At 37.8% G+C, this 13,974-nt stretch overlaps 1 protein-coding gene across 1 annotated transcript in view; it reads right to left on the bottom strand.

Moving 5' to 3' along the window:
* The window catches only part of clmpb (CXADR like membrane protein b), a 156,703-nt gene extending 143,762 nt beyond the window's left edge, over positions 1-12,941 (bottom strand). The window contains exon 1 of the mRNA XM_022662270.2: positions 12,261-12,941. Within this exon, the coding sequence (XP_022517991.1) occupies positions 12,261-12,291 (31 nt within the window). The 5' untranslated portion in view covers positions 12,292-12,941. The remainder of the gene's footprint in view (positions 1-12,260) is intronic.
* Positions 12,942-13,974: the final 1,033 nt, after the last annotated feature.

Raw genomic sequence — 13,974 nt, 5'->3', positions numbered from 1 at the left:
GATGCACAGTATGCATTGTAATGTTTTAACACAAATGCATTAGCAGTGTCAAAAACACTTCAACCTTCAAATTCTAAAACTGACATATTATTTATGTATTTTCATTTTTTTGATGCACATCATTTAGATAAACAGCACTTATTTCACTCTCTGTAATCAAAATGTACAGTTGGCTCAGCATTTCTTTTAAATAAATCTTTCTTTTGAGAAAAAAATGGTTGCTTGGTTTCTACCATTCAGGTTAGATTATGTGTGTTACTAGAATTTGATGTGAGAATTGCTTTAAGGAACTGATTGCATTTAGTGAGAAAAGAGTATATTAAGGAGATCAGGATGTTTGCTGATCACCACCCCACTCCACCTTAACCTTCTCAAACACCCCCAAACAACAAAAAAAAAAAGGAAAAACTTTTCTCGCACAACCTGCACATACAGGATTCGTTCCCCAGAAAATAAAATATCCTGGTAACATTTTCTATGAACGGTATGTTTATTAGACTCTATAAACATCCACATAACACATTTTAATGCATTCAAAAAACATGTAAAAAAATATAGCCCTTTTTTAATGCATTATGAATTATAATTATAATGCATCATAAGCTGTGTTTGTAATATGTGTTACACATCTGAGTTAAATTAACATATATCTGTCACTATTAATACTGTATATTCCCATGATGGACATGATCTATGACTTTACTTGGAGTGTAGAACGACATATAATAATATATTATGGACTGATTATAAGCAATTATAATATCATGATCGTTATCAAAGTATTTATATCATGCTTTGTTAAGGCAGCTTTGTTGATGTTCTTAAAATAGACATGTAACATCTTATAAACACACCTGATGGATTACAATTAAAACAATTCATAATGCATGCTAAACATGGCTGTAATGTGTTTTACATTTTATAAATATGTATAGCCATGTTTATAGAGATTATGAATGCATTATAAAGGGATATAAATATGTTTATGTCTAATAGAGTCTAATAGACAAGACATTCATAGAAAGTGTTCCCAAATTTCCTTTCATTAGGAAAGTCTCCATTCAAAATGCTGTTTAGTCCAGGACTAGGTCTTATCTGAACTGTACAGTTAAAAAAATACTCCTTAAAGAACTATAAAGTGTTCTCAGTTCCATGTCCTGTGCGTGCTTGGTCTGGATTCAAACCTCATGGAAAGCCTCAGGAATGTCAGAGGAGTCACTTCATAGCCAGACGTTCAAGCCAACTCGAGAAAATGCTCACGTTATTTACAATTCCCAACCAAACATTTCACAGTCAGTAAACAAACCTTCGTCCAATCCTGCAGCAGAAACGTTCAGCCGAACTCCTAACAAAGCCCATATCAACACTTCTGCTTCCCTGCAGAACAGATGAAGATAAAGTCCTACAGAACGATCTGATATGAAATGGTGCATAAAAAGTTCATTCTTACAGTGGAGAAGAGGAATGTAAAAAATTCTGTCATTCAAAATGAACTATAAAACTTAATTACAGTATGGTTTTAAAGTGACAGTACACAAAAACACTGTGGGAAAAGCAAGGGTTTACAGAGAAAATATTCTGCCAACAATGTTTGGCCGAATAAATGAAAAGACAAAGAGAATTTAAAGCGAACAACAATGTTTTGATGATACAAACTAGGTGTTAACAATATACAAATATAAAAAATAACCAATATGAGCAAGATCTTTTAACCTTGACCTGAATAATGTTGTCTTTGTTTTTCTTTCTTTCTTTTGTTTATGTTAATTATTTTCCCATTTTCTCCCAATTTACCTATAAGCCAATTGCCCTACCCATTTAGCTGCTACCCATCTGTATATCCCTAGTGTCGTCACTAGTGATGCTACAACACAAGAAGGGTGAAGACTAGCACACGCCTCCTCCGACACACCTGAAGTTAGCCACCACCTCTTTTCCAGCTACCGCTGATGCAGCATTGCTGAGTAGCATCACAGAGCGCTCAGAGAAAAGCGCAGCGACTCGGATCTGATACATCAGCTCACAGAAGCCTTGTGCTGATTCACATCACCCTCTGAACCGATGAGAAGAACAGTGCCATCTACACAATCAGAGAGAGGAAGACTAATTCTGCTCTCTCAGGGCTCCAGCAGCTAATGGCAAACTGCCTGACCGGGATTCGAACCTGCGATCTTCTCATCATAGTGAGAATATCAAAATATAGAACTAATAATAGTATTGTTTAAATGAAATTTGAAGCATAGATACACCCCTACTGTTCTGCATCTACTCAAATTCTGATTAACTTTCTTCATTGTTACAGTCCACCTGTTTCTAAATCAGATCAAATAATAGTTCGACCTGTTATGTGCAAGTGATCAGATCGGATTTGCATGTCCGGGTTGGTTGCTGTGGTACTGAGGTCCCTCTAATCTTATCTTTATTTTGGATCCACACTTCCGTCACTCTGAAATTTGAACAAATCAGATTGTAATTCCATTTAAAACCACCTCCAAATATGCTTTAAATCAGATTTTTTTAAGCTCAGATTTTATGTTTGTTCGTTTTTTTTTTTCAGTCTTAGACTTAGATTTTTAAATTTAGGCTAGTAGCTTGAAAATAGTCATAGAGACAGACAGAAAAGCAGACCGACAGACAGACAGACAGATCTGTGTTGTCCCTTCAGCAGAACTCAGGCAAGGTGAAGCTGAGGTCTGTACAGATCTGAGGCAGCATTAGGACATTTGATGTTTCTCCATCTGAAATTTCTTGATTAAACGTGGGTGACAAGTCACCCTTTTGAACAAGCTGAAGTTCTGTGTGGATGTGTGTGTGTTTTTGTGTTTTTGTGTGTGTATGTGTGTGTGTATTGCAGAGATTCGGGGACAAACACATCGGGATGTCACTCTGTAACCTCGGGTGTGCGACGTCCTGTCATCTCCACATTTCTGAGATATTCTTTGTGCCTCCGGTTAGCAGCTAAATATAGCGCAGGACCGGAATCTTCATTTCTTTCTATGCAAGCACAATAAAACGCACAAAAAAAAGTTTGGTAGCACCTCTGCTGTATTTATAATGCATTAATAATACAAATATGGATGTCCTCGATCCAATCATGTGATCAGAAATTGGGTCCGATCAAATAATTTTCAAAGGATCGGGTTTGGGTGAAAAAGATCCGTATCACTGATTAATCAAAAATGTAGCGTTACATTGTTACTCCACAAGTTACTCCACTGCACACACTGAGAATGCTCACAGTGTCGTGTTGATGAAAGCTTTTGAGTGCTTTCTCTCTTACTCAAACACACACATACACACGCATGTGTTTCCATTTTCCAAAAAAAAAAAAACTAATGCAAAAATATGATATATTTCATCCATTAAAGCTAAAGTAACTCAGCAACTGAGTAACAATATTCTAATTTTAAAAGCATCAAAACTACACTGAGATTTTACAATACAGTAAAAAAAGTCTAGTATTCATATTAGTATTAATCTAGTCTAACAGGCCAAATACAAAGGTAAAAATTAATCATGATCTTAATTCTGATTCTGGCTGTTTATTACTTGTTTATTTTGTGATAAAATTGGCTGTTTTGATACTGTTGTTTCAATAATAATAATTTATTCAATCAATTATAAAAACATTAACGGACAACTTGACTGTGTTCTTCGAATTAGAATTTGGTGTCCGCAGATAGGACATCCCTAAACACAACTAAAATGTATTATATAGCATACATATTACTGTATAACAACAATCATAAGCTTGTATGATAAATCGTAAGTACATGTAGCAGCATACACAACGCATACAGCTGGACAATATATTGATACTTTACCATATATCGTGATAAGTCTTCTTATCGCATCAACATAAAGCATATGGAGGATACCATCAGGGCTTAACTGTCCATGTCATTATAGAGACAGTAAAAATCCTGTTTGATTGGATAATGTGCAGCAAAAACCTTAAAAAAAGTTATTGTTCTATTTATTAAAGACTATTTGAATAGCAGAATAACAGAATCTGCCACTGCTAATGCATTTAGTCTGCATGTGATAAATACTGTGTATCGTTAAAACATCATAAATATTGTGATAAAACATTTTTACCATATCACCCATCGACTCTATCAAGGGTGGTGGCTTTTATACTGTTCATACTGATATAGAAATTGTATTATATCGACACAAATTAAGACAAATATATATCTTGCTATATAGGTTTTTCCATTTCCACATCCAGCTTTAAAAACACTTTATGTTCTTAGTAACAGAAAATCAAAACATCTAAGGCATTAATAAACCGCTATAAAGTCCTTAAACTTTATAGCGCTTTACGAGGAATTTTGTATATCATATAATGCATAATAAAAACAAGGTTTATAGAGTGTTTAGTGTTTAATTTAAAAGTTTAATTTATCTTTTTTTCAGGCACAGCAAGCAGCTTCTTCAACATTATAAGCAGATTTTATATTAAACAATTACCAAATAAACTTATAACCTTATATTTTAGTTACGAAAAAAGCAAAATATGTTCTATATGTAAATATAGACAATCTCAGTTACTCCATTTTAAAGACTGTATTATAAAACAGTAATTACAAAATGAAACAAATTAATTGTAAAATTCACCCAGGAAGAAAGTCAGCAGCTCTTTTAGGAATGCGTTTAATAGGAGACCTAAACCTTCTGCAGTCTGGAGAGGATCAGTGCAGCTCGGTTCAACAGAGATCATGTGACGTTTGGGTGAAGAAAAGGTGCTTCATTACCGATTCTCTGCAGCAATGACAAGTGAATTACAGTCTGTTATTACTGCCCCAACAGCCATTTAGCATTCCCCATTCACAGCCAGACTCCCAGTTAGGAAGGACGGGAGGGTCGTCCATCATCGTGTGCAGGTTTGCGTGAGGTTTTCGCACGTCAGTCTGCTTTAGATTAAGACGTTTGAGATGGAAGCAGTGTAGGATGGGTTATACTTGCAGTCTGATCATGTTTCACAAAGGCTTTGTATTGGTAAGAACATGGCTATATGATACGAATTACGATACAGTGATTACAATTTAGTTAGTTAGGTCCGACTCTGCAATGTGATTGGTTGAGAGGCTTTCTATGAGGGCCGTTATTAGCCGGTAATGCACTGTAACCAAAGCTCTCCATGTATTACTCCTCCATATACAGGTAAAATATCAACGATGCAGCGCTTACAAACCAAACAGCCCAGCTACAAACAGAGCAGCAATGAAATTGGTTGAGGTTGTGCTATAACGTGTAATATTGGCACTGCTGTTCTGAGATTAGCACAGTAGTGCCAATATTACATGTTATAGCATGAACATAGAATGCTTTATTGCTTAAATATACAGTATTACAATTTATTGCATACATCTATTCTTAAGTCAAATTTTATACAATTTATACAAATTGTATACAACTTTTATACAATCAGAATGGTGGAATCTAGCAAAAAGGGTCCTATATTAACGATCTACAGGCAAACTGCAAACGTCTCAGCTTGATATATTCACAAACACTGTTGCTATTTAAATGAAGCTAACAGAAAATAGACTTTGTGTGAGGCATAAGATAGCAATGAGCATCGTGGCACATCTTGTGTAAATTTGGGCCCAAATTTTGCCCTCTAGTGCTTGGGGCTTAAACACAACACTAAATTAACCACTGTCATACACCAATCTTTACAAGTAAACTAATAATTAAACATCAATACTGTGTTTTTGAATATTTATAAAAAAGTATTGCAAAATGAAATATCTGCGATAAATGTTATTATTGTCAATTTTAAGACACGGCAAATTATGTTACTGATTTGATGTTAATGCAATATAATAATAATAATAATATTAATAGAACTTTACTTTTTAAAGAGAGTGAAACTGAAATATTATGTTTAGCATATTTGTTTATTAATTAATATATGTATATAAGAATATTTGGACATTGGTATTACAATTTAAAACATACGAAATAGTTAAATAGTTAAAACAAAAAAAAACATTACATATCTGCTCGCTAAAGTAAACTCAATGGGAAATATTCAGCAAAAATTATTGAAATTGTATCCATATTTATTGCACAATAATTCGATAGCGCAATTATCTTAAAGACTAAAACCAAATCCTAAAAGGAAATTACTTTTATTACAGTCTATTGATTCAATTAATTAAAGCAAAAAGCTCTCAGGGACACTTCCCCCTATTTCCCCTTCATCCCTTTAATCCCCCCACCATAAGATTTCCCATTTCTCGTTAAATAACAAACAATCTTACAGTTAATCTGTATTTATGATGCAACGCGGTTCTAACGATGCGCTTAAACAGGGTCGTGATGGAGCCTCTGAAGCTGGCTGTGAATTTGGCGTCGCAGGCACCCGCAGAGTACAGTAGACCGAGATTAATTAGAGCCATAATGACACGACCGCCATTACAACACATCACAATAAGCCACAGGCAGAAGCGAACATGGTTTCCGTATCTCGGGACATTAAGCTAAATGCGGAGGCAAGACTTCATTTCATTACGCTAAGAAACGGATTCAGATATTAAGAAGAACGGCTTGATCGCGCCGCTCTGTTCTGGTGGGAGGACTAAATGACTGTTTGTTTACTGGTTATTACAGTGCTTAACCTCTTAAACCCTGCGTGTAACCTCACACTGCCAGTATCAACACTGCTGCAGTAATTATCAGCAGTATCAGCATAGGCTCCAAGATTGAACCCTTTGGGATTCCATAAAATATGCTAAACTAAACAGTTACCTAATCATTTCAGTTGTTTCTACATGAGGATTAATAATTCAAACCACATACATATTGGGTTCCACATGGTTAAATAACTAAATCCTAAAGGAAATTATTCATTTTATTAATCTGCTCATACATTATTAATACTATACCTAATTTAATGGCCTGCAGAATATGGGATGAGATATAATCGGCTTAAAACCAAGTATCAAAGAATTTAAGGCTACCACAAGTCTGTCCAACTCTGATATAATAATGATAACAACACAGTATTAGTTCCAAATCTGATCTGATCCATTGGATCAGGATTGGGCAAAATCCAGGTATACAGTATTTAAATGGATTGGGTATCAGCTATTTTAATTCCAATCCAGTTTTAAAGTCTTTCTTTTAAGGACTAACTAGATGCTACTGTCCAGCATTGAGCAGCACTGAGTAGAGAAAAGAGGTGGAGCCAGATTTGCCCATTCATTTGGTAGACCTGCCCACTTCTCCAAGAACAAGTGTCTCAGACTGCCTTCTTTGAGTTTACAGAACAGCCTAAAGGCCAATTTATACCTCTGTATCGAACTTACAGTGTAGTCTACGCACACCCTTTAAATACACGTTGCATCCTTCTCAGGCTGCCTTCTCTGAGCTTATCAAGGCATATTTAAGGGATGTCCTGAGTCTGAGTCATTTGATTTTAAGCATCAAAATAAAAAAAACAGACAGAAATACCACAACTATTGCAATTCTCAGAGTACACTAAGGCAGCTCAGTTAAACAAAAAATGTAAACATTTTCCAAAAGTTAGTTTAAAATAAAAACAATTGTAGTATACAATATTTTATGGCATAAAAGAGGGAGATGATGGATATTCCTTATGAATCTGTAAAAATAATTCCTAAGTAGCGTAAAATAAAACTCTGATTTTTGTTCCTATGTACACATGCCCTGACACACACACAAACACACACAACAGAGGAAGAGAAGTGTGTTAGCAGTGCTGTGGTTAATTGTATTGTGCAGGTCTATTCAGTGGGAAATAAAGAGAAATTGTACCTCATACACAAACCTGGCTATTTCCCACCCCTCAGAAAGAGAGATTGGAGTTAGGTAGAAATGTACTGAAACTCTGAGAGTTACACTGCTGCTGCAGGTTTACTGTGTACTGGGAGGACTGTGCTGGGTCCCTATTGTTTCTCAGGTGGTGAATCATGTTAGTCGTGTTGAAGGTTTTGCATTTTTTCTTCCCTTCCCCAACCTGCGCTGCCTGAACGATACAAGAAGCCTTGTCGCTACTCGTTCACACTGAACATGCACCACAGAGAGTTATTGCGTGGTAATGACGCGACGTGACTAGCGCTACTCTACTGTATGTGTCTGTGCACGCGCTCTCTGCTTCCCGCCAACATGTAGTGTTTACTGCATGGACGTATGGACAGCATATCGTTACATTTTTAATAAATCTGTAAGCTGGATCTTTTGCATCTGATTCTGATACTTTCTGATCCATATAGTTAAATCCTGATCCAGTTTAGAGTCTTCGTTTTTAAGTATCCAAACGAAAGCACTGAGTAGAAACCACAAGCCCGAACAAGTGTCTCAGACTGCCTTCTTTGAGATTACAGAGAACCTAAAGGCCAATTTATACTTCTGCATCAAACTAACTGCATAGCCTGCGCACACTCTTTAACTTGTGTTCCCGTCCACATATTTCACTGGTAAAAAAAAAAAAAGCAGGAAATATATTGTGATGTTACATTTTGTCATATTGTCCATTCGTCCTTAATACCCCTAGTATTAATGTCCACAGTATTTATTCCTTAATTTGCTGGTAAAGAAAGAAATCGCCTTGGAGCTGACTCATGAAAAATGTGAGTGAGTGATAAGATACTACAGAAGTGCATTTATTTACTTCTCAAAAGTAAACCATATCCAATCCCTGTTCCAGATGTTTTCTACAGGTACCAAACTATTTTTTCAATACATTCACTGATTACAATTGTTTAGATTTTTCTTCACCAGTTTAAAAAAAAAAAATGAAACAATTTTGTACCATAATTATGTGTGACTTCAGAGTTTGTGGTGTTGGAGGTGGGGCAAAGTGATTCAGTTCTTGACCCATCTTAACAGATAATTATCATCATCATCAACATCATCATTATCATCATCATCATCATCATTTCCCGCACACTGCTGGCCAGAGTACAGGTCCTCAAACGCAAGCCAACAAATTGCTGAAAAACTGCTGACCTTCCAAGTATGTGCTTCCACACACACATACATACACACACTTACAGCATGCTCTAAGAATGTTAATGTATCCGTACCATGGATTTTGGTTGCACGAGACCCCCAAGACCAACACAAACCAAACCACTAAAAGTGAATTAGTGGTTAAAGTTTGCTTAATGTCCACGTCTATTACCGCTCACACACACACACACACACATAAACACTCACACACATAAATGCATACAAAACTACATTCAAAACAATTTGATGCATTAAGCATGCACCACCAGACAGCCCCCTCAAGCCGGTTAAGCTGGTCAACCAGCAAAACCAAGCTGGTTGACCAGTATGACCAGTGTGATCAAGCTGGTTGGCCAGCATGTCCAACACGATAATCAATGTGACTTAGGTTGAACAAGCCATTTTAGTTTGATGACCAGTATGACCAGCAATACCAAGCTGGTATGATGAGTATGTCCAAGAAAGATAATCAATATGACCAAGCCTGAGAAAGCTGGTTGACCAGGATTACCAGCAAAACCAAGCTGGTTGACCAGTATGACCAATGTGATTAAGCTGGTTGACTAGCATTTCCAACTAGATAATCAATGTAAATAAGCTTGAGCAAGCTGATTTACTTGGATGACCAGTATGACCAGCAAGATCAAGCCGGTATAATGAGTATGACCTAGCTAGACATCCAGTATTACCAAGCTTGACCAGCACTGGTTGACCGGTGTAACCTGCCTAACCATACTAGGTGACCAGTATGAACAGCATTACAAACAAAAACACACTGGCTGACTAGCATGAAGAGTATGATCAAGCTAAATAACCAGTGTGGCTAAACTTGACCATGTTGGTTGACTAGCAAGACCAACATGACCAAGATGGTTTACCAACATAACTAAGCATAAGTTAAATAAGTTAAATAACAAGTATGACTAGGCTTGGCCAAGCTGGTTGACCAGAATGACCAGCAAGACCAAGTCAATATGTTGAGTATGACCAAGCTAGATATCCAGTATTACTAAGCTTGGCCAGCATGACCAGTATTACCAGCATTAAAAAAATAGACCATGCTAGTTGACTTGTTTGACAAATATGACCAAGCTAAACAACCAGTGTGACTAATCTTGACCATGTTGCTTGACCAACAAGACCAAGCTGGGTGACCAGCAAAACCAATCTAATAGACCAGTATGACTAGCATAACCAGACTGCCCAGTAAGACCATGCCGGTATGATGAGTATTACTAGGCTAGATATCCAATATTACTAAGCCTGGCGAGCATGACCAGACTGGTTGACCAGTGTGACCTTGTTAACTATCCAAAGTAACCAGTATGACCAGCATTACCAACAAGAACTCACCAGTTGGCTAGCATAACTGAACATGACTAAGCTAGATAACCAGTGTGATGAAAAACATAACCAGCAACACCAAAATCATACTCATTATATACTATGCTGTGAAAGGTTTAATTTTAAGGCTAGCTTTCCAGTATAGGATATATTTCACCATATGACCAGCTTATCAACCATAAAAACCATATAAGACCATCTGAAACCTGTCACCAACAAAAGCAGTGACGTTACTCTAGCGTCTCAGTGCACGTGCTCGCGCGCCTCCCGAACCAACAGTCACCAATGCGTCCTGCTTACTAAACAAACAGAAATTATATACATGCACTATAAGCATATATGCGCGAATTCTCTCCACGTGCGTCCTTTATATAGACACAGACAGTCTACCAGCGGCATGCGCTCGCCTCTACAGCTTGCTACAAATCAGCCCTTTGATCTGAATGATTTCGCAACGTCACAATGAAGGACAAACAAAAAAAGAACGAGCTCTTAAGCAGCGCTGAAAACCGAGCGGCTGAGTGCAATCAAACACACAACAAAGGGTGCAACCCATCAATGACCTCGCGCGAGCTAATAAAGAGCAAACAAATAAGCATTTCCTTTTGTTTGTTTGCTTGCATTAAACGTCTCATTTTCAGCAGCGCGAGCGCGAGACACAGACACACACAAGCTCGATTTTGTTAAACCCGCACGGCTCGCATGGGTGTGGAGTCATCCGGGACAACGACGCTGCACGCAACTGCCCAAAAATCTTAAACATCTCGCGCAACACAGATTAAAGGGAGATGCGCGAGATGCACCATATGCACACTATAAAGGACACGAGAAACGACGCACCTTGCACACAAAGACATCAGTAAACACCCAGCACGTGACATCAGAGTCTGGTGAAGTTGCACAGATATTAAGATTGTGTGTTTTAAATTAATTTCACATTGAATTCCCCATTTTATTTACGTGCATATTGGTGCATGGTTTAAAATTGGACTCATAATTAAGAGTGGATTATATGGCCTCGAAATAATATCTCAATATTTTAGAGTACAGTTGCAATAAATATGTTCTGTCTTTGTCTATATGACAAAACACAAAAAAAAATAGTTTAGTAATTTTAAGAACATACTATTGCAACAAAAATATATGGCAAAGTCTTACTTTAGATACTTAGAGTAACTATAACAGTTTCAAAAATTCAAAGAAACAAAACAATCTGTAAACTTTTGTTTAGCACAAAATTACAGCAGAAATAATATGCAACAGTGCAACTAATGACTAATGATTTTTTTAAATTGAATAATCTGACGATTATTTGTTCATTAATCCATTACTCAGCGATTATTTTTCTTATGCTCACTATCTCTGCTTCCTAGGGGCGCAGCTCCTGTTCCAAAACATGTTACACTTCACCTGCATAAGTGTGCACACCTGAGTGTCACTATTTTCTAGTCTCTTCCTTAACACACCATAACAAGTTCCCAAAGCAAATTCAGCCATGAAACACAAATATGAAACTTTAGATTGATTGTTCCAGATAAACTATTTGTAGAAGCAATGCATGTGAGCACAATAAACACGAAATAAATACATTCATTAATTAAATGATGCTGGTTATGGCTTTTCCGTGGTCCTTTATTTTTTTTTTTTTTTGCTATTATTATAACAAAACGAGGTACTGACTGTTCCGTAATCCACTTCAAATGTATAAAATGCATGGATACATGTTTTTACAACTCTTACTAATGTAACATTATATGCATCTTTTGTAAACTCCAAAGTTGGTCTCATGCTCATTAAACAATGCAAAATCAGCCTCACGTCTGCACGCGCTGCACGCGCCAAACATTACTTTGTTTCCATTGCTCCCACTCCCCACATCCCCCAAACCAAAAATGCATGCCAACAGCGGGTACCACAGCCTCTTCACTTACCGAGAAACAGGGACCGGAGCGGGACCGACATCACGGCGCGCGCTGGAGGTGAGGGGTCCGTGAAGGCTGAAGGTGGAACCGGTGCACGCCGGCTCCGATACGAGTGTCTTCACGCGAGTCTCAGACACACACACACAGACTTTCTCTCTCTCACACACACACACGCGCGTGATCACCCCAAAACCCAGCCCAGCACGCTCCCAAAAAAATACCCTCCCGCGTTCAGTCCAACAAAGAGCAGACAAAGCAGCACGAGGCGGCGAAGAAGGAGTAGATGCGCGAGCGCCGCATAGCTACTACCACGCGCGACAAACGGAACGGAGGCGCGAGAGCCGCCACGTCTCCATCCGGGCCGATCGAGGGAAGGTCGTAGAAGCTCGCGCGCGAGGGTCGAAGTTTCAGTGGTCTGTCTCGAGCTCCTTCCCTCTTCCCCGCCACAACAGCGCGTCCTCCTGCTCCTGTAGCTGGAGCCTCCGCGAGCGCGTGTAAAAAACGTGTGTGCGATGTCCGAGCGCGCGATGCACAAGAATGTGTGCGCGAGAGTGTAGTGTAGTCGGCTCGCGCGTCTGAGACAGTGTGAGAGCGGGAGAGAGTGAATGCCGAAGGATGGAGACCTCTAGAGTCCGCTGTTTAGGACGCACGCGGGTCGCCGTTTAAAGACAGAGCTGAACGCAGCCCAGCGCGCGCCGTTTACGTTACGTCGCCGTGCGTCGTGACTTAAGGAGAGCGGCAGACTGCAGATCAAAGGGGATTCAGGTGTTTAGGGCTGATGGGAAACAGAAGGCATGCTGTATCTCATCCAAAAAGGAGAAGCTATAAATAAATCCGTATTAAGCAGTCAAAAGTTTGGACACAACTTAATTTCAGTGTAATAGATAATAGATAAGTGATAATAAAGTGCTAATAATCTGTAAAACACTACTTCTTCTTGAATTCTGAATTTAGGTCTCTACCAACTTTTTGGCTCTACCAACTTTCTGAGAAGAAAATCCAGCTGGGGATTCTCAAATGTAACACATCATTAAATCCTGGCTGTGTTTAGCTGTGTTTATTATGGGTGCTGATTTTTCAATTAATTGTTTTAATGTTTTTTTTTTAAATAATCGAGTCCAAATAATATAATTTAGAGATTCAACATTTCAAGCAATCTAGCAATGCCTTAACTCCATTGGACTTGGAATTCCCCAGAGCTGTACCTTCTGCTTCTTCTCCACCCTCTGCTTGAGGATGCTCCACAGGTGCTCAATTGGGTTTAGGTCTGGATACATACTTGGCCAAGAAAGTTTGTGAACAAGTTGAGTTGTCTTACTTCTGCTTTAACCTGGAGGACCTTTCCAACATGGGAGCATTTATATGTAGAAACTATATATAAAAAAAAACTATATCTACTGTAAAGAGATGTTGATTCATATATATTTAATATTCAATATAAAAAAAATAAACAATTGACTGTTGATTTAACCATGAACAAATGTTGAATTGCTGGCTAGGAACCATCAGTTTTCATAACACAGTGTAGCTACTTGCTTTAAACACTGAACATAATGTTTTACACACTGTCCCATATTACTGAATTCGCTGTACATTAATATTTAACATTCTATACCATAAAACATAGTGTCCTATAATACCCAATACACTCTACATTAATATTAAACACACTGTCTTATCTCACAAGATCTCATATCATGACAAGATCTCATAACACAATACT

This window comes from Astyanax mexicanus, chromosome 9 (assembly GCF_023375975.1).
Source record: "Astyanax mexicanus isolate ESR-SI-001 chromosome 9, AstMex3_surface, whole genome shotgun sequence".
Taxonomy (NCBI): domain Eukaryota; kingdom Metazoa; phylum Chordata; class Actinopteri; order Characiformes; family Acestrorhamphidae; genus Astyanax; species Astyanax mexicanus.
This window is presented reverse-complemented; position numbering and strand designations above follow the sequence as displayed.